We start from the raw sequence: 26717 nt of genomic DNA, 5'->3' as shown, positions 1-26717 counted from the left end.
CACTATGGCCCATGTTTATTAGGATGGCAAAACAGATAGGGGTGGCATAACGGATCACCCAAACGTGCAATACTGCTCCTGGGCATACCTAGGTATATTTTTCAGCAAAGGATACAAGAGAAAAAAGCAAATTAAAAAACAGAAGTTAAATTGAAAAAAGTTTTTAAAAGTTGCATGTTAAATTAGAATTTATTGAATGTGCAATGAGCCCCTGATGTCAAATAAATAGATATTATAAATTAAAAAAACCCTTTCAAATGCATGTTAAGACATTTATTTTAATAAAACAGAATTTAATCCCATTAGAAAAAAAATATGGAAAAACACAGCTCACTATTTTTTCCTTAAAGGGGTTAGACAGTTTGAGAAAGTCTTGGTCAGGACATCAAAGTCTTGCAGCTACTCAGCAGGACTTTACTTATGTGTTTAATCCATTAGCAGGTGTTAAACAGTTATGTAGCGCCAATAAAACTAAAATTGCATTAGAATGTCCCTTAGAACACTGCATGGTTTTCATTTATTAATGCTGCAACATACCTCTCAATCTTCGCTAAATATTTATTCTGGGTTTATACACACAAATGCCCGTACGGGTTCTTATTACACTCATTTGATGAAACATTTCAGCCCAGGGCTTCTGTTAATCAACATATACACATTTTCATATTAAAATGTCACACAATTAAGTTCTGGATTGGATTTCACTTGAATGGGTTACAATGCAGAGAGGTACTGGTTTCTAGGTGAGCTATTCTGTCATAAACAGATGAGGTGTTGGCACGAGTTTGAAGAACGGGAAACCTGTATCAAATAAAAACTCCACACGTTCAAGACAACTAAGCTTAGTTATAGAAATAAGAAATCATTTTAAATTCCTTGACTACCAGAGGATGCAGTGCAATATACTGGAATGGGTGACTTTTTGATTTAAGAGGTAGAGAGTATGTCATGGAGAGAAAAAAAAAAAAAAAAAGGAATAAGTTATTCTTCAGCTATTGTCCAGTTGCAAGTGGGATTTGGGGGGGGGGGGGTAATTACTGAAATCCTGTGAGATTTCGTAGTAAACATCCTTAAACTGAATAGGGAAATAACATGACTGTGCCTGCACACTCCCTTGCATGTTCTGGGACTAGCATCCAAATTGGTTCTTTACGGTGGGGTGTGAATATTTACGAAACTTTGAGGTAAAATATCTTCCTTTCTTACAGGTGATATCTTCTAGTCAGCTTTTTACATCTATGCTACATCACTTTCAAGTGCTTCAACATTTGGGAATCATGTCCCTTTAACAAACAATTTGAACAAAGCAATTTAGGATTAAATACTAGTAGATTTCCTCTTGTGTCATGTGATGGTGCACGATAAACAGAATTGTGCAATAGAGAAATTATAAGAATTTAGCTGCTTAGAAAAACAAGTTACAGATGTTCCAGTTCCTTCTCTAAGTTTCACTTTTTCTGCCAAAGGGGTTGTACTTCAAGCTAGATACTAAACCCAATTTTTTTCTTTCACAATTCAGATAGAGCATGCAATTTTAAGCAACTTTCTAATTTTTACTCTTATTATCCTTTTTGTTCATTCTCTTGGTATCTTTATTTGAAAAGCAGGAATCTAAGCTTATGAGCCGGACCATTTTTGGTTCAGCACCTGGGTAGTGCTTGTCGATTGGTGGCTAAATGTAAAGATACCAAGAGAACAAAGACAAATTGATAATAGGAGTAAACTAGAAAGTTGCTTAAAATGGCCTGCTCTATATCTGAATCATGCAAGAAAAAAAAAATGGGTTTAGTATCCCTTTAAGCACAAGTATTAACGGACCAGTAAATACAGATTTGCACAATCAACAAACACACAATAAAAAGACAATGCAATAGCACATACTTTGAACTTCAAATGAGTAGTAGAGTTTTTTCAGACAAATATTTCCACCACTCCTATATCATGTGACAGCCATCAGCCAATCACAAAATGCATATACATATATTTTGTGAATTGTTGCACATGCTCAGTAGGAACTGATGACCCAAAAAGTGTAAATGGAATGGAACGTTGTTTTAAAGGGATACTCAAGCCAAAGGGATAATGAAATGGAAAGTTGTTTTAAAGGGACACTCAAGCCAAAATGTCTTTCATGATTCAGAAAGTGCATGCAATTTTAAAGTATACAGAAAATATAATCCCACATTCAGTTGAGAGACGTAATTTTAATCCTTTAAAGGACCAGTAATCACAGTAGATTTGCATTCTCAACAAATGCAAGATAAGACAATACAAACGCTTTTACTCTGAATTTCAAATGAGTAGTAGATTTTTTTTCTAACAAATTTCAAAGTTATGTCTATTTCCACTCCCCCTGTACCATGTGACAGCAATCAGCCAATCACAAATGCATATATGTATAGTCTGAATTCTTGCACATGCTCAGTAGGAGCTGGTGACTCAAACTGTAAATATAAAAGACTGTGCACATTTTTTTCAATGGAAGCAAATTGGAAAGTTGTTTCAAATTACATGCTGTATCTGAATCATGAAAATGTAATTTGACCTGAGTGTCCCTTTAAAGGGCCATTATACACTCATTTTTTCTTTGCATAAATGTTTTGTAGATGATCTATTTATAAAGCCCATAAAGTTTTTGTTTTTTTTAAAAATGTATAATTTTGCTTATTTTTAAATAACATTGCTCTGATTTTTAGACCCCTAACCAAGCCCCAAAGTTTTTTTTGAATACCGTCGGCTACCTTCTCCAGCTTGCTCCTGTTTGTGTAAAGGGTCTTTTCAAATGCAAAAGAAGGGGGAGGGGGGGGGGGGAGTGTCTTATTTCCCACTTGCAGTGGGCTTTCCAACTGCCTTTTCAACAGAGCTAAACTGAAAGCTTCTAAATAAGTTTTTAAATCGTTTTATACTGGATTTTTTTTATCAGTATCTGTGCATCTTATTCTTTATAGTAGTGTCTATTACATGCAGTTATATGAAAAAGAGTGTATACTGTCCCTTTAATGACATTGATGTAACCGAGGTGTTGGAAGTTGTTTGCAATCTAAGAGGTTAATTAGCATGGGTCTCACACATTATATACAGTTTTTCTCGCCATTAAATTGACATTCTAAAGATATCACTATTTTCATCATATCATATACGCTAAAAAAATGTTTATAAACTTTTTCTAACTTTGACCCCAAAATCTGTTACACATCTACAACCACCAAAAAACACCCATTCTAAATTTGTCCTCAGTTTAGAAATACCCAATGTTTACATGTTCTTTGAACGCTATAGGGCAATAAGTACAAGTAGCACTTTGCTATTTCCAAAACATTTGTTTTTTCTTCAAAAATTAGTGATAGTTACATTGTAACACCTATATCTGTCAGGGATCCCTGAATAACCTTTCACATGTATATATATTATTTTTTTTAGTAGACAACCCAATGTATTGGTCTAGGCCCATTTTGGTATATTTCATGCCACCATTTCACTGCCAAATGCAATCTCATAAAAACAAAACCACGTTAATTATTTCTCACTGAAATTATTTACAAACAACTTGTGCAATTATGGCACAAATTGTTAGAAGGCCGCTAAATGCCACTGTGCACCACACTTGTATTATGCCCAGCAGTTAAGGGGTTAATTAGGTAGCTTGCAGGGTTAATTTTAGCTTTAGTGTAGAGATCAGCCTCCCACCTGACACCCCCTGACCCCCTCAAACAGCTCTCTTCCCTCCCCCCACATCACAATTGTCACGGCCATCTTAAGTACTGACAGAAAGTATATATCCAAATATTTGTCACCAAGCACTCACGTTTGTTTTAATTCATCTGCCTAGGTGCGGTGCATACAGATAAACACACTTGCAGCAATGAAGGAGACCGCACTCATAGGACTTATAAAAATTCACCTTAGTGATATTTAATAACGTTACGTTATTAAAGTCCTATGAGTGCGGTCTCCATCATTGCTGCAATATATATATATATATATATATATACACACACACTTTTATTTTATATATTCAACAGTGTTTTATCCACCCTTAGCCCCCAACCTCCCTGATCCCCCCCAAACAGCTCTCTAACTACCCACTCGCCTCCCTGCTATGGCTCCCAACCACCAACGATCTGCACCATCGCTGGGCGATGCAGGGAGGGCCATAGAGTGGCTCTCTCTGCATCGGGTGCCTAAAAAAATATTATTGCAGGATGCCTCAATATCGAGGCATCACTGCAATAACATGAAAGCGACTGGAAGTGATCACGATCGCTTCCAGCGCTTGAAAACCCTGAGAACATACAATGGCCCTTAAGGGCTTAAAATTGTATGTTCTATCCAAATCATGAAAAAGAAAAAAAGTGGGTTTTTCTTTCCCTTTAAGCTTAGAAGTTAATCAACCATTAAATCTTTTTTAGCAAAACTAAACATAGAACAAGTTAAATTATTTAAAATGCATTTATTTTGTATAAAGTTTTTTTGCAATGCAGTAATATGCTCTGCATATAAAAAATATCCCTTTAATAACAAGGGTTGCTTGTTAATCGCTTTAAAGCTTTTAATCTTTTAAAAAGTACATCAAGTAGTTCTGTCATATGAACAGCGATAATGCAGCTTCAATGACTTCACTGTTTACACAAACTTTTGTATGGTTAAAAAAAAAAAACTGCATTTAGAAATGTTAGTGAAGAATGAATTGCTGGAAAGTACAGTTTGTTCTACAACACTTCTGTGTAGGTGACTGATAAGGGTTCATGCTGCGTCTAATCACGAGGAAAGAAACAAGCAATATAGGTCAAATATTCAGTTACATGAAACAGAGGAAAATGGGTTTTCTGTAGAAAAACAACAAACAATAGATCTGGCTTCCCCCAAAAAGGTTTAGTACAAGCTAATAATTACAAGACGGGTAACCTTGTATCCTTCTACCAATACATTACAAGCGGGGTGGTCTTTAAATAGACAGTAAACACATACAACATTTTTCTGCAGCAGAGATTGAACATCTTGTTTGCTGCAACCGTTTTAGAATATTAAAAAAAAACAGCCACCACTTTCCTTACTTGGCAAAGCCAATCTGGACTTGAAAAAGGATAGAGCTAGCCACTATCATTGTGTTGACTAAACCACCATGATTTGGTTTCAACAGAAAAAATAAACTGTAGATTGGGGAGAGCTATAAACCTGCCATGTGTGCTCTTAGTTTACAGAATTCAAAAATGCACAATTTTCAGACAAATTACAGGAGGGAAAAAGTGTCAAAATAAATAATGAAATTATATTGTAAATGTTTTACTATTCCTTTAAACTCAAATCCATAGTATTTACTTACATTATCCGTGGCAGGACACGGAGGGGGGTCCGCCAGGAGGGGACACAAATCTTTGTACTCGTCATGCTGGGAATTGGAGTCCTCACAGGTGACTGGCATATGTACTTTGCGCAGTCTCAGGACGAACTCTGGGCTGCTACTGGACCCCTCCTGTTCTACTTCTTGTGTGTTCATGGGATGTTGGGACTCTTCTCTGTTGGAACAGCCAGCGTCACACGGCAGGTCTGCAAAGGACATAATGACTTTATGCTTGATATGAGCTGCACAGAGTTAATGGCAAATTAGCACCACTGAGTCTCTAAACAATGAAACAAGAATCCTTTGCTGGGTTGTGGGTATAGCATGCGGGAGCTACTGCAGGTGCCTAATAAACCTGGAGACTGCCATAAAAAAAAAACAATCATTGTACAACTATATGATAAGAAATAAAGGACAACCCTCTGCTGACTTGTACACACCTACTATGAAGAAAGAAAGAAAAAAATTAGGTTACAACAGTGCAACAACAAAAAAACTTCCATGGAATTTGATACCTATGGAAAACATTTGCCTAATAAACAGTTGTTCCTACAATCCCACCTGAAGGCCCCAGATTGCCTTAAAATAAGCAGCAGATTCAAGAACCCTGTGCTCCCTAATGTCTGGTGGTTCCCTGTGAAGCCTCATTAAAGAGTGTAAATTCAGGTTTAGCAAGTAGCAGCAGCTGCCGCCCATTGATTTATATAAAAACAAACCCAGCTTAAAGGGATAGATTACAATGCAAAAAGAAACTGCTCTAATGTGGTAGAGCATTTTATTATTGCACTATCGTTTGCATATGACTATTAGTTTAAAGGGACAGTCTAGACAAAAATGTTATGATTGAGATGGAGCATGCTTTGTTGTCTTGGTATTGTTGTTGAAAGCTAACCCTAGGTAGGGCTCATATGCCAATTTCTAAGCCCTTAAAGGGACACTGAACCTAATTTTTTTCTTTCGTAATTCAGATAGAGCATGCAATTTTAAACAACTTTCTAATTTACTACTATTATCAATTTTTCTTTGTTCTCTTGCTATCTTTATTTGAAAAAGAAGGCATCTAAGCATTTTTCTTGGTTCAGACTTCTGGACAGCACTTTTTTATTGGTGGATGAATTTATCCACCAATCAGCAAGGACAACCCAGGTTATTCACCAAAAATGGGCCGGCATCTAAACTTACATTCTTGCATTTCAAATAAAGATGCCAAGAGAATAAAGAACATTAGATAATAGGAGTAAATTAGAAAGTTGCTTAAAATGTCATGCTCTATCTGAATCACGAAAGAAAATATTTGGGTTCAGTGTCCCTTTAAAGAACACCTCTTATTCTCTGTGCATTTTGACAGCTAGACAGCGCTACTTCAGGAGTGCCATACAGAAAACGTGCTCACTCCTGTGGAGTTATTTATGAGTCTGTACTAATTGGCTGTCTGTCAAAAGAACTGAAATAAGGGGGCAGTCTGCAGAGGCAAAAAGTGTATTACTAGAACAGTGATGGGGAATGTGTAGTAATAACAATTCTGAAGTAGACTGTCCCTTTAACTTCTGCATAAATTGTTATAACACATAGTAAGGACCAGCAACGATTGGATGTAGCCGGGTTCGTCATCGATCAGCTAAATAAAGTATGCGATGCAGGCAGAGGAAGGGCGCAATTTTACCATCAATAAATGGTAATTATTTTACAAATGAAGCGTCTTAAAAAAATTGAATCAATGAAAGTGCCCCTGTTTTTATAATAATTTTATATACTAGGCAGTAAATAGGTAAACTTTACAAATCACTTTAAAAAAGGGATATAAAAAGGTCAAAATTGATATGTGCATTTCAATGTTTAAATATAATCTTTTTTCCAATATACTTCCATTTGGGGGGGGGGGAGAGAAAAAAATAAATAAATAATAAAAAAAAAAAAAACCGCACCGGTTCTAGTATTGAAAACACCACACCTTCTCAGAAAGACAGCTGTGACTTGTATGACAAAAACTAAGTCTCCAGAGACACAATAAACACCTCCAAGCTCACTGAGCTTGAATACTGGTGCACAGGCCTGCAGAGCATATGTGGGTATGCCACTAGGAAACAACTTACTAGAAGCATTTTTGCTAATGGAAGTACATTGTAAAAATGCCTGTATTTGAAACTGAAATGCACCCATGTACATTTCAACCTATCCTTTTAATACAAAAACGGATGTAAAGGTTCATAATCGCTAATGTTGGTGCTAGAGGTCAGCAAAAGGCCATTTAGGATCCTGATTTTACAACTAAAGACAAAAAAAAAAAAAACGAACAACACAATGAAAATGTAAGTCCAACAAATGCTATCAAATCTGAAAAGTGAAAACATTACCTACTGATTATTGCTGATCCAGCACAAACGCACAAAAACATGATCTGTACCGTGAAAGGGTGAAATATCAACTGGCAGCTTTAGAAGAAGCCTCTCTCTAGACTATCAGGACTTCTGTTCTTGCCCTTTATGCAACAGTTTACCAATGTAACCCAGACACTTCCCCCATAAGAGACTTGACGCTTCCCTGGAACAAAGTCTGGGGCCTCAGTAACATCCAGTGGGGCTGGCACAGACGGACATACTCAGACACACTGCACAATGATTGTATCAGACGGTTACTGTAATCAGGAGCTTAACATATAAAAAGCACTCAGAATTAACCAGCAAAGGCGCTCAAGGCCGATTAGCCTACTGGCACATCTTAGCTAATAAGGGGCAGACGGTACTAGAAGCCAACTTTACTGAGACTCAGAAATCTCAGCCATAGTTACACTCCGTGATTTAATGCAATCTTTTTTATCACTACAAGAAAAGGTAAAAATAACAGATTACATGCTATGAATTCATTCTGAAATAACACAAGGGGGAAAAAATAGACTAGACCAGTGTCTGCCCAGAGGTTCTGTCTACAATATACAATACATGTTTAGCTCTATTTCTTACAAAATCCCAATGTGCAAATACACTTTAATAAATGTCATGCACAGTTGTCACTCATTTCTGTGACATCCTAGAAATACAGCAGATCCTCCAAAAGCTACATCAGGAAGTATCTTTACATAGTCATGAAGTCAAAAATGGTAGCTTTGATTTATTTCGTTCCTACTAAAGTTTCTTTTAGTGAGGGCATTAGTTATGCAGATTGGTATGCAATAGAACTGGTGCGCCTGTATTTATACCATGTTCTGTCATTTTTACAGGCAATCAGCACACACACATATATAAGCAACGCTAATTAAATAGCACTCCCACAGTATGACTAGACAGTGTTTAGAAACATAAGGCCATTAAATATTTGCTTTTTGGAAGCCAACATGTCACATGCACATCAGTTATAAGCTGATAGTTCAGAGTCTAGTAAGACAATATAATCAAAGTTCAAAGTCAAGGACACATACCATCCTGTACCAGGGATCAAGACTAATAATGCACACTGATACAAATGGGAATTAGGAAGAAAGAAAAATTATTAAACACAACACTAAAGTTTTAGTGTTTTGAGAGAGTTCTTGATTTACAAAATTCTGTCTAATAAGTCATAAGTATGATGTTGTATATCCAGGGTGATATGGTCTGCAGGCAGCAAATCAGTTTGTAGATTGTGTAGTGGTTTATTACAACAAATAGAGCAAAATATCATTTACACCACTTATTTTATTATAGATTTCAGGGGTTGATAAAAGGAAAAAGACAGAAAGAAGCAGTTGTTCCTGTTCCTGTGTCTTCACACCAGTATTGCGAGTCAAACTGTAGATCCCATCATACTGTATGCGATTAGAAGCACTAATTTGTTATGGTGCAGGGCACTATAGAGGGAGACAATGCCTCCAAAAATTGTGTGCTGCATAGTCTCCCTATAAAGTGCGCTTTTGCATATAAAAAACAAATCAGAGCTCAGCTAATATACTTGAAACTTTGAAGTCCATAGACTATTCAGGAGCCAGCCTCAACATTTTTTTTTTTTTTTTTAACCACTTCATTATTTTACAGTGTTACCGATGTTTAAGGACCTACATTTGTTAGGAGACAGAACTAGAATTTTAAAAAGACATTGCACACTGGTTTCTATGATTTGTCAAGCCCTATATAATACACACACACACACACATATATGTATTATACTATAGAATATAAGAGTATCAATACTTTTTTTTTTTTTTACGCCAACTACTTTTTCATACTTCTGTGTGTCTAAAGTCTTAAACGCTTGCGTTGTAAATGCACTGTTATTCCAAAAAAAAGGGTTTACTACAATACTGGCACAGCTACTCTAATCAATCACATACTACAGTGTTCTCCCCAGGTTCAATTTAATGGGCACACCACCTGGCTGATTTTACTGACCATTAGGCAAAAATGAGCTAATATTGTTTTCAATGTTCCTTGCACAAATGATAATTAAATTAAAGGGCTATTAAACAGTATGTGATTGTAATATAAAATGTTTAATAATGTGTAGTTACAAAAAAAAAAAAAAAAAAAAAAAAAAGGTATTGTTTTATTTCTTTTACCCCCTTTTCATGTAACTCTGAACATTATTGGTTTTCTAAATTCCACTGGAGTTTCTATTAAGTACTGTGCACTGCCATGTTTGAATGTAAGCTGCCCCTTATCAGTTCCCCTTGCTGAAAGCAATTAGGGACAGATATAAAAGACCATTTAAAAAAAAAAAAACACAAAAAAACATGGATCAAGCAAGGCCGTACAGAACATAGGGTAATCTATAAGGAATTCCACACTGCTTTGTTTGCACAAACGGAGATAAATAGAAAAATAGCTCCAACAGGGTGGCGCTGATTACTTTATAGAAACTAAAGTACTTCATAGACACTAGACTTTTACACTTCTATTTTTAATTATTAAACTACTAATATAACAGTAAAAAAAATACATCTACATATTATTGTATGGCTAATCTTTGCTTTGAATACCTCATTATGTCATGCTTGTATTTACAGTTTAACATCTCTTAAATGTATGTTAAAATGATGCAATTAATTTGTGCTTTAGATAGCCAATGTTAGATTTATAAATAGAAAATATTAGAATATTGCAATGTATTAATTTGCTCCTACTCAGCTGCCAACGTTTTCTGTGGATAACACTGCATATATGCACATCACTTTCAGGTACGGTTGCCACCTCGGCCATGTTTTCCTAGACACTTATGAGTTACACATGCTGCAGGGAGGAACATGAATAGTGCTGTCCAGTCACTATTTATGTGCAATGCATATTGCCCTCTGCACACCCTGCAGCATGTGTAACTCATAAGTGTCTAGGAAAACATGGCTGAGGTGGCAACCCTACTTCCAGGTCTTTTTAAATAAAGAACCAGTATCTTTCTATCCCCTGGTCCTACAAACGTAGTAACCTACAATATGATCTGAAACCATTTAAAATCTCCAGAAGAAAAAAACAAAAGGCCTACAGACCTGGAAGGCTCATAGGGAGAAACTAAACATGAAATGATTGAGCTGTGTGGATTGTTTACATCTGTGACGGAGTCAGCAGGAACTAGTATTCCTCAAAGCATTAATAGAACACCACTGAGGATTCTAATAATGCAAATGATGAAACAAGGATCATTCTCACGCAGCACCCCTGATACACTAAACACGTAATGCCTCTATTCTGAAAAACCTTAATCCCTTGAAAAGCAGGTTCATAAATACAGACACACACTAGTGATTGTACAGTATATTTACCATTGGCATTCAGAAGTTTTGTCAGCGTCCAAATGCTAAAGAAGGCGGCCGCTTATGGCGTTCAGCTCTTCTCTGAGCTGGATTCCTTCTTTTGAAAGTGCAACACACTAAGATCTGTGCAAATCCAGATCTTAGTGTGGTAAATATGGCTCCGAAATGAGATGAACGGCACGAGCGGCCGCCTTCTTCGGTATTCGAATCCTCATGAAGGATCCAAATGCACATATTAAGTATGTAAGATACTTGATGGGGTATCTCTGAGAGGTTGAAATGATTTATATTAATGCTACAAGGTCCCCAGCATTTACTGACCCCCACATACGAGAGACAGAGAGATACATACACACACAAGTTTCTGGCTCCTAAGCCCTTTTTGTCTAAGAGATTTATTAGATTATCCCTGGGAGGATAGCACCGAACCAGTTGTAGTAGAAATAGCAGTCTGTTGCAAATGGTGAGCGTTAGAGTAACCTGGGGTATGGAGATGGAGTACCGAATAAAGCACATTGCGGTCTCGAGTCTTATTTTAATCCAGTATTTTTTTGTTTAGAAGTATTTCTAGTATGGGTAGGATAGTGGAAAAGCATGATGGTTTTGCCTGGGGCAGAGAATTAAAACAACATTACATTCTCAGAACATAATGGCAATATCAAGCAAGGTGATGTGGTTAGTTCGCCCCTGGGAAACATGCCAAAAATAACACCCATCAATAATAAGGGGGATAAGCTACACGCACCAATCAGCATGTGTGTCATTGTGGGAGCTTTAATACAGCACTGTTTAAAATAGACTGAAAACTGAAGAGAGAAGCAGACCGGTGTGCAACGCCCAAACAAACCCTGTGTCAGTGACACAATATTATTACTGCAAACTGTGGGAAAGGACAGCTTAGGTACATCTGATTAAATTAAAAAAAAAAATAGAAAATCTCGTCAGGCTTACAAAATAAACCTGTTGAGGATGTCAAAAAAATTCTATTCACTTCACCGACTATTCCCCTCAGGTGGATCCAACATCGAAATACATTTTGTCTAGGATAGAGGAGGTGATTATATAGGCGACAAAACAAGGAATAGACTAGGGGTGAGCTGATGTTTATTTAATAGGCTGCATGTGCTTGTTTCTCTGCTATACAGAGCGCACCTGATTGCTCTCGATTTTTTTTGCTCTCTGGTACCATTTACAGAGACAATGGAGTGAAAAATAAAATGGTGTGCAAGGTCATTCTGTACCACACTATGTGCAGTCTTGCAACAAAGGATGTGGAAGTCAAAATTACACTTTCGGAGTATACAGAGAGGGGGGGGGCTTACAATTTATGTAAAAAAAAATAAAAATAGATCATTATACTACTCTTTATTCTCGTATTCTTTGACACTTCCATGAGAGTATTCATTAAAGGGCCATAATACCCAAATGTTTAAACACTTGAAAGTGATGCAGCATAGCTGTAAAAAGCTGACTAGAAAATATCACCTGAGCATCTCTATGTAAAAAAGAAAGATATTTTACCTCAAAAGTTCCTCAGTAGCCACCTCCCATTGTAAAGGATTTATAAGCAGCAAATAAGTATGTCTGTCCTGGGACAGCTGAAAGGATGAACTCTCATATTATTTCACCAATCAGGTAAAGGAAGCTTACTATGAAATCTCATGAGAGTTAAGTCAAATCTCATGAGATCACAGTAAGAGTTCATGACCTCAGCACTGCTGATGCTGATTGGCTGCTGTTCATTTCTTCATTTTTTTTTTTTTTTTACCTGCAGCTGGGAGCAGCTGAGTATAACTTTTTACACAGAACTTATTCTGCTGAGCTGAGGAGATTGTGAGGTAAAATATCTTCCTTTTTTACATACAGATGCTCAGGTGATATTTTCCTGTCAGCTTTTTACAGTTATACTGCATCAGTTTCAAGTGATTTAGCATATGAGTATTATGTCCCTTTAAGCCTAGGTGTCTCAAGCACTGTATAGCAATATTTGTAGCCATTACATATCACAGACGGATGGGTAGCAAACTAACTACATGTGGTGGCAATGACCGGCTAACCAATACTTTCCCACTTATTCGTTTATACACATTCCAATACAGAAGTGCATGTGCTTGGAAGTATCATGGAAAAATAAATAAATAAGAAATGAATGTTGTTTATAGGGAAACTTTACCCCCAGCCAAGTCATACATTTGTAAGGAAAATGTTAAAAAAAAAAAAAAAAAAAACACACACAACACACACCAATACATTGTAGCATTTTCTTCTCATTTCTACCACAGCCAACTACACATCCTTCACGAATACCCTAAGGACTTTGTTAAAGTAGAGACCATTCATAAAACATTCCTTGGTTAGAACTGTTCTATAAAATAAAAAATATCCATCAATTTTTCAAATCTATAAAATTATTGCCATGCGTCCCGTTTGCTCCAAACATCTGGAAAACTGATATTTATTTAAACAGACTAGAGAGGGTCATGAAGAACTGGAATATAAATTGTATGACCCGACTTCTGCCCTAACACACTTAAAGGGACACTGAACCCAAAATTTTTCTTTCGTGATTCAGATAGAGCATGTAATTTTAAGCCACATTCTAATTTACTCCTATTATCAAATTTTATTTATTCTCTAGGTATCGTTATTTGAAATGCAAGAATGTAAGATGCCGGCCCATTTTTGGTGAACAACCTGGGTTGTTCTTGCCGATTGGTGGATAAATTCATCCACTAATAAAAAAAGTGCTGTCCAAAGTTCTGAACAAAAAAAAAAAAAAAAAGCTTAGATGCATTCTTTTTCAAATAAAGATAGCAAGAGAATGAAGAAAAATTGTTAATAGGTGTAAATTAGAAAGATGCTTAAAATGTTATGCTCTATCTTAATCACAAAAGAAAAAATGTGGGTTCAGTGTCCCTTTAACACAGCGGAACAATACCACCAATAATAAAGACATGACTATTGATTAACTTCTTCTACAACGGACCATTTCTTTCTCAAAATTGACTTTTTGTAACTTTTTCTCCAACTCTTTGTAGGCGCACCCAGGAGTCAGATTTTGGGCCAGTGTTCCTCTCTACGTCTTCTGTCTAGGGGGTTCATTTCACCCTTTAGATTATGTTAGCTTTATGTTGATGACAACTATGTTTTTTACCACTTACTGTACAACTGCAATGCAGGCAAATAAAATTTAACACCTTAGACATTTCTCCAAGGTCTTAAACATAACAAGTCCAAAATAAAGGTCCTCGGGTTCCCTCTAAAGACTTGCCCTATTGCTTTTCATAAAAAGTCAGGAACAAAATAAATCACTCCTGATATTATCGTGACGTGATAGACTCCTCCCTAACATTTTCTTCTCATATAAAAATCTGTCACATAAGGATATATTATTTCCATTGTCATAACATTCCAGTGATAAAAACATTATTCAGGCCTTTACTCTCCCTTACTGACTGTAACCTGCTGCTCTCTGGTCATCCAGTTTCCAAACTGTGTCCCTAAAAGTAGATGCACCATCCCGCTTACAAATTCTTCTCATCCTTGTCTCTGCCGAAATCGCTCAACTGGCTTTAAATTACAAAATCCATCTCTGCTCTTTCAAAGCCGTTTGTTTTTCTGCTGCTGTTTATTTCTCATCTGCCTTTATTCCTGCTCGACACTTTCACTCTGCTCAAGAATATCTCCTCTCCACCACTCACAGAGCTCATTCATGCCTAAAATTGTTTCTTCTTATTGTCCCCACAGCTCTAAGACTATGTTGCCTTTGGATATGTGAAGCTCCTTCTGACACATTTAAATCTCATCTAAAAAAAGTCCCTCTATAAAAGGCAGCTCGGCACAATCGTTGTCTTGCAGATGCACTTCCTAACCACCTTTATGACAAAGTCTTAACTATTGCCAATTAGATTGTAAGTTCTTTGGAGTAGAAACTCCAGTGTTCTATATTCATTCCATATTTAAAAAAAATGCACTTTTACTGTTGTACTATCAAAGCTGGAGAGCAGGGGGTCGGCAAATCTGTTTAAAATCTTGGAGCCAGTAACAATATTTAGCAGCCATACAGTGTTATCTGTATATAGATCTATAGAGAATAGCTCAAAAACTTAGGGGCCAGTGGCTCCTAGGTTCGTCGAGCCCAGCTGTACTGCATACATGCTTAGCCTTACACAAGGACACATGAAACAATTAACACAATTTAAAATGCATTTTGTTTCTGCAAAAAAATAAAAATAAATTAAGAACGAACATGGTACTAAGAAGTAAAGTAGAAGAAAAATAAATCTACAATTAAACATAAAAGGATAATTGGTGGCAAACACACTAAATCCCCCAAAACAATCAATAAAACAGCATTTATTTACAATGCTTTAATTAGTGCAATGTATACACAAACAGCTAGATTACGAGTTTTGCGTTATGAGTGAAAAAGCCTCATAACGCTGCTTTTTCACTACCGCTGGTATTACGAGTCTTGAAGGTATAGCTGTACCGCACACTTTTTTGGCCGTAACGCAACATAACTACCGCACCTTTCAAAAAGTCATTTTTCAATGGGACTTCCATAGCGCCGGTATTACGAGTTTTGCCTGGGAGGCCAAAAAGTGAGCGGTACACCCTATATACCGTCAAGATTCGTACAGCCATCTAAAGTCAGTAGTTATGGGTTTTACATTACAAATCTGCAGCATAAAACTCATAACTAAAGTGTTACAAAGTACACCAACACCCATAAACTACCTATTAACCCCTAAACCGAGGCCCTCCCGCATCCCAAACACTATAATAAAATGATTAACCCCTAATCTGCCGCTCCGAATATCGCCGCCACTATAATAAACATATTAACCCCTAAACCGCAGCACTCCCACATCTCTAACACTAGTTAAATATTATTAACCCCTAATCTGCCGCCCCCGTCACCGCCGCAACTATACTTAAGTTATTAAACCCCTAAACCTAACTTTAATATAATTAAAATAAATCTAAATAAAAATTACTATCTAAAATGAAATACTTACCTGTAAAATAAGCCCTAAGCTAGCTACAATATAACTAATAATTACATTGTAGCTAGCTTAGGTTTTATTTTTATTTCACAGGTAAGTTTGTATTTATTTTAACTAGGTAGACTAGTTAGTAAATAGTTATTAACTATTTACTAGCTACCTAGTTAAAATAAATACAAAGTTACCTGTAAAATAAAACCTAACCTGTCTTACACTAACACCACACTACAATTAAATCAATTAAATTAAATACAATTAACTAAATTACAAAAAAATATAAAAACTAAAAATTACACAAAATAAAAAAGAAATTAACAAATATTTAAACTAATTACACCTAATCTAATAGCCCAATCAAAATAAAAAGCCCCCCCCCAAAAAAATTAAAAAAAAACCTAGCCTAAACTAAACTGCCAATAGCCCTTAAAAATGGCATTTTGCAGGGCATTGCCCAAAAGAAATCAGCTCTTTTACCTGTAAAAATAAAAAATACAACCAACCTCCCCCAACAGTAAAACCCACCACCCACACAACCAACCCCCAAAATAAAATCCTATCTAAAAAACCTAAGCTCCCCATTGCCATGAAAAGGGCATTTGGATGGGCATTGCCCTTCAAATAGCATTTAGCTCTTTTTCTTTGCCCAACCCCTAAGCTAAAAATAAAACCCACCCAATAATCCCTTAAAAAAACTTAACACTAACCTCCGAAGATCCACTTATAGTTTTTGAAGGCCGGACATCCATCCTCATCAAGCCTGGAGAAGTCTTTATCCAAGGAAGTCCTCAACGAAGCCGGGAGAAGTCTTCATCCAAGTGGCAAGAAGTCGTCCGTCAGACAGGAAGACGTCTTCATCCAGACGGCATCTTCTAGAGCGGCTCCATCTTCAAGACATCCGCCGCGAAGCACCCTTTTCTGTCGATGGCTACTGAAGAATGAAGGTTCCTTTAAGGGACGTCATCCAAGATGGCGTGCCTTGAATTCCGATTGGCTGATAGTATTCTATCAACCAATCGGAATTAAAGGTGAAAAAATCCTATTGGCTTATGCAATCAGCCAATAGGATTGACCTTCAATTCTATTGGCTGATCCAATCAGTCAATAGGATTGGAATAGCCAATAGAATGCTCCGCGCCGGATGTCTTGAAGATAGAGCCGCTCCGTGTCGAAAGGATGAAGATAGAAGATGCCGTCTGGATGAAGACTTCTGCCCGCCTGGAGGACCACTTCTTGCCGCTTGGATGAAGACTTCTCCCCGCTTGGATTAAGACTTCTCCCGGCTTGATGAGGATGGATGTCCCGTCTTCAAAAACTGTAAGTGGATCTTCGGGGGTTAGTGTTAGGTTTTATTAAGGGTTTATTGGGTGGATTTTATTTTTAGCTTAGGGTTTGGGCAAAGAAAAAGAGCTAAATGCCCTTTTAAGGGCAATGCCCATCCAAATGCCCTTTTCAGTGCAATGGGGAGCTTAAGTTTTTTTTTTAGATAGGATTTTATTTGGGGGGGGGGTTGTTTGTAATTTCTTTGGGGCAATGCCCCGCAAAAGGCTGTTTTAAGGGATATTGGCAGTTTAGTTTAGGCTAGGTTTTTTTTAAATTTTGGGGGGCTTTTTTATTTTGATATGGCTATTAGAATAGGTGTAATTAGTTTAAATATTTGATCATTTCTTTTTTATTTTGTGTAATTTAGTAATTATTTTTTTTTAAATTTAGTTAATTGTATTAAATTTATGTAATTTATTTAATTGTAGTGTAATGTTAGGTGTTAGTGTAAGACAGGTTAGGTTTTATTTTACAGGTAAATTTGTATTTATTTTAACTAGGTAGTTAGTAAATAGTTAATAACTATTTACTAACTAGTCTACCTAGTTAAAATAAATACAAAAACTTAGGTTTTATTTTTATTTCACAGCTAATATAGTTATATTGTAGCTAGGTTAGGTTTTATTTTATAGGCAAGTATTTAGTTTTAAATAGGAATTATTTAGGTATTAATTGTAATTTTTATTTAGATTTATTTTAAATTATATTAAAGTTAGTGGTGTTAGGGTTAAACTTAGGGTTGGGGTTAATAACTTTAGTATAGTGGCGGCGACGTTGGGGCAGCAGATTAGGGGTTAATAAGTATAGGTAGCAACGACATTGGTGGCGGCAGATTAGGGGTTAAGTGTAGGTAGGTGGTGGGGACATTGGGTGCGGAAGATTAAGGGTTAATAAGTAATGTAGGTAGCGACGACATTGGGGCGGCAGATTAGGGGTTAAGTGTAATGTAGGTAGCAACGACATTGGGGCGGCAGATTAGGGGTTAATAAGTGTAATGTAGGTGGCGGCGATGTCGGGGGCAGCAGATTAGGGGTGTTTAGACTCAGGGTTTATGTTAGGTGTAAACATAACTTTTCTTTCCCCATAGGAATCAATGGGGCAGCGTTACGGAGCTTTACGCTCCTTTATTGCAGGGGTTAGGCTATTTTTTTAGCCGGCTCTCCCTATTGATGTCTATGGGGAAATTGTGCACGAGCACGTAAAAGCAGCTCAAAGCATCGCTGGTATTTGTGTGCGGTATGGAGTTCAACGCTGCCATATTGCCTGCTAACGCCGGGTTTTTGAAAACCTGTAATAGCATCGCTATAGGGAGGTGAGCGGTGGAAATAACTTGCAAGTTAATACCAAGCCGCTCATAACGCAAAACTCGTAATCTAGCCAAAAAGGTTAAAAAGCACATCTAACAGGTTTTGGATCTGGATCTCGGACATAAGACACCCACAGCTACAACTCATTTTAAAACAAGGAAAAGCGTTAACCTTTTAGTATCACAAATATAAAAAAGGGAGTTAATTTTCATCACAACAGAAGTAAAAAATAAAAAAGTCTTGAAGGTGATGTGAGAAAGAAGTTGTCCCCTTTTAGTACACAGCTCTTATGTATGGTTACGTTTTGCAAACCAGATGTGTGTTCATATACAATTACATGCAAGAAAGGCAACAGCTATTTTAGTTACTATACAGCAGCCAGATATAGTAACTGTATTTATGTGGTGCATCTGAAGGCTAAAATTAGTTTGGTGACCGTAATAAATGGGACTACAGCAAACACCATGTTTAACATCCAGTTTCAGAGGAAAATGTTTATATTTTAAATGGCAAGAGAGTTTCTCTTAAAGGGACAATCAAGTCCAAAAAATAGTTTTCATGATTCAAATAGGGCATGTAATTTTAAACAACTTTCCAATTTACTTTTATCACCAATTTTGCTTTGTTCTCTTGGTATTCTTAGTTGAAAGCTAAACCTAGGAGGGTCATATGCTAATTTCTTAGACCTTGAAGGCCGCCTCTAATTTAAATGCATTTTTACAGTTTTTCACCACTAGAGGGTGTTAGTTCATGTGTGTCATATAGATAACATTGAGCTCATGCACGTGAAGTTACCTAGGAGTCAGCACTGATTGGCTAAAATGCAAGTCTATCAAAAGAACTGAAATAGGGGGGCAGTCTGCAAAGGATTAGATACAAGGTAATTACAGAAGTAAAAATGTGTAGTATTATAACTGTGTTGGTTATGCAAAATTGGGGAATGGGTAATTAAGGGATTATTTATCTTTTAAAACAAAAATTCTGGTGTTGACTGTGCCTTTAATAAATCATTTATTTATGAGTCTCCTATATATCCGACAAAACTGTTAAAAGTGCATAAAAATATGAGACAGACACACAAATATTTTACTTTAATGCCAAAATAGAAATAGTTTCTTATCCTATATTACAAAAGGCCAGGTACGTTTGTCCGATGCAGACATGTGCAGTAGAGACTGCAGCGCGAGACAAACATACCTGGCCGTAAGGATCAGTTTCTGACTGCACGTGTGGTCAAGAGCATTAGAGATTGCCCGAGACAGGCCTTAACCCCTCTTCCACAATCTCACTAAAAGTAGCGAGATTGCACTATTTCTGCATGCCCCACTCTTGGGACAGTGCAGAAAGTCTTGCAGAACTACTGAAAGACAGGAGGGACACTGTGTCCCTCTCTGCAGCGGTGGTGCCGATGGAGGGTTAGGAGGAAGGCGGGTGGGCAGCCCTCAGGGAGAGAGAGTGGATCCAAGTGGATAGGGATTTTGGCCCGTAAACACAGGCTTTAGGACTAGACTTTTATAAAGCATTTATTTCAACCGTCAGCGATTTCCATTACAACTCAAGCAGGAAAGTACTGGATATGAAAATCGTAACTGTGCCACTCAAGTAGAGAATTGCACCCTGGCATTGGGGTGTACATTTTAAGAGAGTATGACCTTGAGAAACAATACTACCCTGATGTGATTTCATTCAAGTAACCTCTCCTCTATCAAGGTCACTGGAGTAATACTAAATAGAATACACAGTACAAGCTTCACTGATAAACACAACACAGCAGAATCTGTGGGCAGGGTACAGTCCTTATGAAACACAAATAGTAGAGAAGGTTGCTTAGACTAATCTTTACCCTAAAGGCAGTTCTTCAGATGCCATCCCTTCTGAAAACAAAATAATAACGTCTCATGGTTTATTGGGGTAAAAGGCAAAGCATGATCTACTCTCAAAACAAAAACATGTTGTACCAAACACATTAACCATTTAAATGCCATGAAAAACTGCAAATACAATTTTTAAAGATTACACTAAGGGGGAAAAAAAAACGCTAACAGTGAATTATTCTTTAAAACAAAATAATTGTGTGTGCATGGTGCAGAACAGAACTAAAGACATTGATCTGCATCTGTTCTCATGAGCCCGATACATGCAGATGCATCAGAAGTAACTGGTGTCGTCCGGCTTGTAATGTCTAATTGGCTTGAGCGTCACATAAGCCTTTAAAACCTCAGAGATATTAATGTCAAGGTCTTGTACTGTATTCATGGTTGGCAACTAAAAGAAGATTGTATAAAATACACCTACACTCACTGTCTGATATCAGAAATGTACACATGGCAACCCATAAAGCTATATAAAGCCTCATTGAGGCACAAATAAAACAGTGCATGCCCACTGCTATCCAAAGCTATTGGGCATGAAAAACAGCAATACTGTATTTACATTCTTAAGGATTTGCAAAACATGTGGACTAAGATGCAAACACATTTTGTTACAATTGTTCTAATTTTAAAAGGGACATTAAACACAAATAAATGCTAAATAGAATGATGCATTTAAAGATTAGCCCAAGAACAACATGTAGATGTATTTCTTTTAAAAAGTTTCATTATAAATATTGACAAAATAAGTGTAAAGTTTTTATGTGTATAAAAAAAAATGGAAGCTGCCATGTTGTAACTTAGGTTACCTTTTCTGCTGTGGCCAATTAGAGACAGTTATAAATAGATAACTAGAGTGTGCAGCTAATAGTTGTGTGCAATATAACAGTGTTCTGCACTTTTATTTCTAACAGGAACTGAAAAGCTCATAATTTCAGAATGTAAAATATATAATGAAAGTATATTGCAGAGGTTTTTTTTTTTGGGGGGGGGGTTTAATATATACAATTTAGCATTTTATATTACCATCTCAAAGTATTTAAAGTAAAGGTCAATTTGGATGAATTAGTGCCCGGTTTTTAATAAAACTATTAAAAACAAGTGCACTTTAATCAAAATTGACATTTCACTCCTTTTCTTAAAAAAAACAAACAAACAAAAAAACAAAAACAAAACAAAAAAAAACAAAACAAAAAAAAAACAAAAAACAAAAAAAAAAAAACTTTCCTTTTAATCCTGAAAGCCGCTCCAGCGATTCCCCCGGCCGTCGGAAGCCTTTTCTTACGTCGGAAATGACTAATCTGGCTTCCTCCAATCACGGCTTTCACCCCAGGGGCAAACAGGGCCTGATGCAACGCCGTGATTGGAGGAAGCCGGATTCGTTATTTTGGACCCGCGAAGAGGGCTTGCAACGGGCGGAGGAAGCAATGCAGCGGCTGGTTGTTTTTTTTTTTGTTTTTTTTTTAGGAAAATTTGTGAAAAGTCAATTTTGATGAATTAAAGTGCCCTTGTTTTTAATAGGTTTATTGAAAACTGGGCACTAAATTATCCAAATTGACCTTGTCCCTTTAAAGGGTATCTCACATAGAAGCTATCCAAAACATCAATTAATTAAAGTCTCTCTTTCTCTGTTGGATATAATTTATATCCGTCAACATATTGTTATGAAAAGTAAATGCTTTTAAATAGAATTCAACAGTATTTAATCAGATAAACAACTACTTAGAAAGAAAAGTCTGAAGTTGTGTTTAAAACTAGCAATATACTTTATATAAGCAAAGAATGTGTGTGAAGCTGGAAAAGTGAAAGGAAAGAAGTCTCTAACTAGTCAAGAAAAGTTTTAAGAGGTAAGCTCGAAACACATGGTCATCTCTTTAAGAGAACAGAGCCATCCATTCATAAACACACGTTTCTGAAATTTCTTTTTACATAAGGGGAACTGACAGAGTCCTTTGTTTGCCTTCACTGAAACATCTAGCCAGAGGTACAAGAGTTAAAGAAACTCTATTATACATTCCCTGTTAGAATTCGTGAAATTGTACATTTGTGAGGCTGCCTTGCAAGTTTAAAGCCAATAAAAGACGACGTTTGCTTTAATGAAGAAGTGGTTTAAGATGAATGGCCACAGACAGTTAATTACATGATCGTACAGATAAACAAGGATGGGAAAATGGCCCAATATCAATAGACAAAAGGAATAAGAAAGCCTTAGCATATTGTATAGAAAAAAAATCACAATAAGAAGGTACAAGGCATGGGACAGATTTCCATTGGTAGATACAGAAGAATGAAACATCTTTGATAAGGAATTTGCATGAAGAGCAATTGAAGTGGTTTAAAAGGCTGTCAGCAGATGTTAAATGGTGGTAGGAGAAAACTCACAGTTCATATGGATCAGCACAAACACATAGGGCCTTATGATCTAAAGCTTTCTGCTATGGTGAGATTATCTAAGAAATCTCATTTTAGAAAGATACATTTTTAGTTTAAGAGCTGGGGTTTGATTCTCAAGAACTTGCCAGCAGGAAAAGTAAGTGTCTCTCCTTCAGTTAAAGGATATTAGTGAACTTCCTTTAACCACTTTGTGCCGTTAGGACGTTCCATGCCATCCTAACAGCGCTGGGCATTAACGCCATTAGGACGGCATGGGACATCGTACCTTATATGGCATTCTGCAGCATCCTCCTTTTAAGAAATACAAAAATTGGACAGGGGGCATACCTAGCAGCATAAGCAGCCCCCCTAATCTAACCACGGCCTTGAAATCACATGATTACATTAGCAATCGCAGGATTTCATTTTACAGCAAGTGTTTACATCGGACCTTTGTTCCGATCTAAGCACTTGCCCCCTTAGCATGAAGGGGTTAATGAGATACACAGTCCCCAAGGTAAAAACTGCCTTTAAAACAATCCCTGAGGGGCCTCATAATGCTGATGAGGAATTTTATCAAATCTCACCAGACCAGAGAGAACTAGAATATCAGGCCCTGGTTTATCTCCATATGCAGGGTTCTGAATGTGAAATTGACACATATTTTGCAAAGTAATGCTCAAGAAAGCACCAAAGATAGTGTGAGATTTCTCTCCTTGTCAGCAAGTTTTTGATCACCCGGCCCATAATGTTAAGGAGCACAAGAACAGACAGATTTAATTAAAAGGCACAAAATAAACAGTTGTCAACAGACACAGTAGCAAAAAAATGCGCACAACTTAATGTTATACTGGTTGCGGGGCACAGAGCATCAGCCAGCCATACAGTGAGCGGGGCACAGGGCATCAGCCAGCCATACAGTGAGCGGGGCACAGGGCATCAGCCAGCCATACAGTGAGCGGGGCACTGGGCATCAGCCAGCCATACAGTGAGCGGGGCACTGGGCATCAGACAGCCATACAGTGAGCGGAGCAGTGGGCATCAGCCAGCCATACAGTGAGCGGGGCAAAGGGCATCAGCCAGCCATACAGTGAGCGGGGCAAAGGGCATCAGCCAGCCATACAGTGAGCGGGGCACAGGGCATCAGCCAGCCATACAGTGAGCGGGGCAAAGGGCATCAGCCAGCCATACAGTGAGCGGGGCACAGGGCATCAGCCAGCCATACAGTGAGCGGAGCACTGGGCATCAGACAGCCATACAGTGAGCAGGGCATCAGACAGCCATACAGTGAACGGGGTACAGGGCATCAGCCAGCCATACAGTGAGCGGGGCACAGGGCATCAGCCAGCCATACAGTGAGCGGAGCACTGGGCATCAGCCAGCCATACAGTGAGCAGGGCATCAGACAGCCATACAGTGAACGGGGTACAGGGCATCAGCCAGCCATACAGTGAGCGGGGCACAGGGCATCAGCCAGCCATACAGTGAGCGGGGCAAAGGGCATCAGCCAGCCATACAGTGAGCGGGGCACAGGGCATCAGCCAGCCATACAGTGAGCGGAGCACTGGGCATCAGCCAGCCATACAGTGAGCAGGGCATCAGACCGCCATACAGTGAGCGGGGCACAGGGCATTAGCCAGCCCAATAACCAGTGGGTCATAAAGCATCAGCCAGTACAATAATGGTGGGTTTAAGAGCATTAGCCAGTTCACTCAGCTGACACACAGCCAGTCTAACAGGTAGAAGGGTAAAGGATTAAGGTAACAGTAGGCAGGTAGTTGGCACAACATCAGATTGGGATGAAGATCATTAGCTTGAAATAGCGAATAGTGTAAGTGACATCATTAAAGTAGTGTTGTTGGTCACTAACAAAAAATAGAGAGGTCACAGATCATGAACGGTAGGAGGATCTGTAGAGTGAACAATAATCCATCACAACACAGTTGGCCTTACATTTTCAGTCAAATCAACTAGAACTGAAATGCTCATTGATAGAAAAGGATCACAGAGGGCACTAACATAACATAACAAAACAAAAACAGTAAACACTGAAACAGTAAAGAACAGGAAATAAGGCCACAGGGAACCACGCAGAAAGATCCAGGGCTAACCTAGAGAATATACGGTATTCTCACCTGCTACCACTGGGTGAGTACAGCGGCTCGATGCACAGCTCTCCCCTCCGGGCCCGCTCCGTCTTATTGTCGCCTCCCCGGGTTACCTGGCAGCGTCACCATGACGCCTATCGCACGAGGAAGCGAAGACCAATCACCGGAGAGAAAATAAACTTGCTCGCCAGTGACAGACGAAAAGCGCGATCAACTGCTGAATGCATGCTGGGAAATGTAGTCCGACTTGACTGCTTAGGACTCATGTTGTGGTATTTTAGTAGGTGAAGGTTGCCGAAGAGATCACATGTCATCATCAACCAATGAACAATAAACTTCCGGACTTACGTTGAATGTTATGTGTTGCTATAGTTACAGTAATATTTTTTAATCCACTGTTATCAGTCATTTGTCAGTTATCCGATCTTCCGTTCAGTGCCCTAATTTTAGGAGTTCCTAGTAAAATAAATACCAGTGCGTTAAAACGAAGTTAAAACTAAATTTGTAAGGGAACATCATTTTGAAGTATAGCCAAAGCCATTTTTTCCAGACACCACTAGCGTTTTTGTTTTTTTAAAGTGACAAAATGCAAAAAAGTGAGTCTTAAAGCATCATTTTCTTCTGGCATCAAAGTGTTCTTCACGTCCCTTGTGCATAGGGTGCAGTGCATATGCTTGCATAATAATTATGGTATTACTCCACAAATTCTTAAAATTGACCCTTAAAACTGTCTATATATTTTTTATAGTACTTTAAAGGGACATTAAACCCAAAATTTTTCTTTCATGATTAAGGTTGAGAATATAATTTTAAACAATATTCAAATTTACTTCTATTATCTAATTTGCTTTATTTTTTAGATATCCTTTGTTGAAGAAATAGCAATGCACATGGGTGAGCCAATCACACGAGGCATCTATATACAGCCACCAATCAGCAGCTACTGAGCCTATCTAGATATGCTTTTCAGCAAAGGAAATCAAGAGAAGGAAGCAAATTAGATAATAGAAGTAAAGTAGAAAGTTGTTTAAAATTGCACGCTCTTTCTAAATCATGAAAGAAAAAATGTGGGTGTTATGTCCCTTTAAGTCATATAATACAATACAAAAAAAATATTTTCTTCTGACATCCAAGTGTTCTACACTGCTTTGTTCCAAATGGTGCAGTGCCCATGCTATGGTAAATTAATTACATTCATTTCTCAATATTAGTCTGCAGGGGTGGAATACAATAAAAATTAGCTTGTTAAAATAAAAATATATTACTCTTTTTATTTAAAAAAATATTGATGTTTGGGGGGAAATAACCTCAATTTAAATGAATGCAAACGTGCGTGGAACATGCTAAGGGTTAAGGGACATTCCGGTCAAAATACAAATACAGTACACATACATAGATGAATTACATCTTTCAATAGAAACCTATTTATAATATACTAGTACTAAAGCTAGGGTTGCCACCTTTTGCCCAGCCGATTCCTGGACCTTTGAATTTGGGCGTGGTTGGGGCGTGACAGGGGTGTGGCTTCACCTGGCCTTAAAGGGACACTGAACCCAATTTTTTTCTTTCGTGATTCAACTAGAGCATGCAATTTTAAGCAACTTTGTAATTTACTCCTATTATCAAATTTTCTTCGTTCTCTTGTTATCTTTATTTGAAAAAAAAGGCATCT

At 37.5% G+C, this 26717-nt stretch overlaps 1 protein-coding gene across 3 annotated transcripts in view; it reads right to left on the bottom strand.

Moving 5' to 3' along the window:
* The window catches only part of ADIPOR2 (adiponectin receptor 2), a 167774-nt gene extending 142549 nt beyond the window's left edge, over nt 1-25225 (bottom strand). The window contains exons 1-2 of one of the 3 annotated variants that reach the window (XM_053718851.1): nt 25073-25225; nt 5324-5547 (exon numbers count right to left, since the gene is read on the bottom strand). In XM_053718851.1, coding sequence (XP_053574826.1) covers nt 5324-5497 — 174 coding nt within the window. In that variant the 5' untranslated portion in view covers nt 5498-5547; nt 25073-25225. Of the gene's footprint in view, nt 1-5323; nt 5712-5902; nt 6012-25072 lie in introns of those variants that run through there. The other 2 variants (XM_053718852.1, XM_053718850.1) reach the window with 2 other exon arrangements.
* Between the last annotated feature and the right edge of the window lie 1492 nt (nt 25226-26717).

This window comes from Bombina bombina, chromosome 6 (genome assembly GCF_027579735.1).
Source record: "Bombina bombina isolate aBomBom1 chromosome 6, aBomBom1.pri, whole genome shotgun sequence".
In the NCBI taxonomy this organism is placed as follows: Eukaryota; Metazoa; Chordata; class Amphibia; order Anura; family Bombinatoridae; genus Bombina; species Bombina bombina.
The sequence above is the reverse complement of the archived record's forward strand: the minus strand, read 5'-3'. Positions and strand labels throughout refer to the sequence as shown.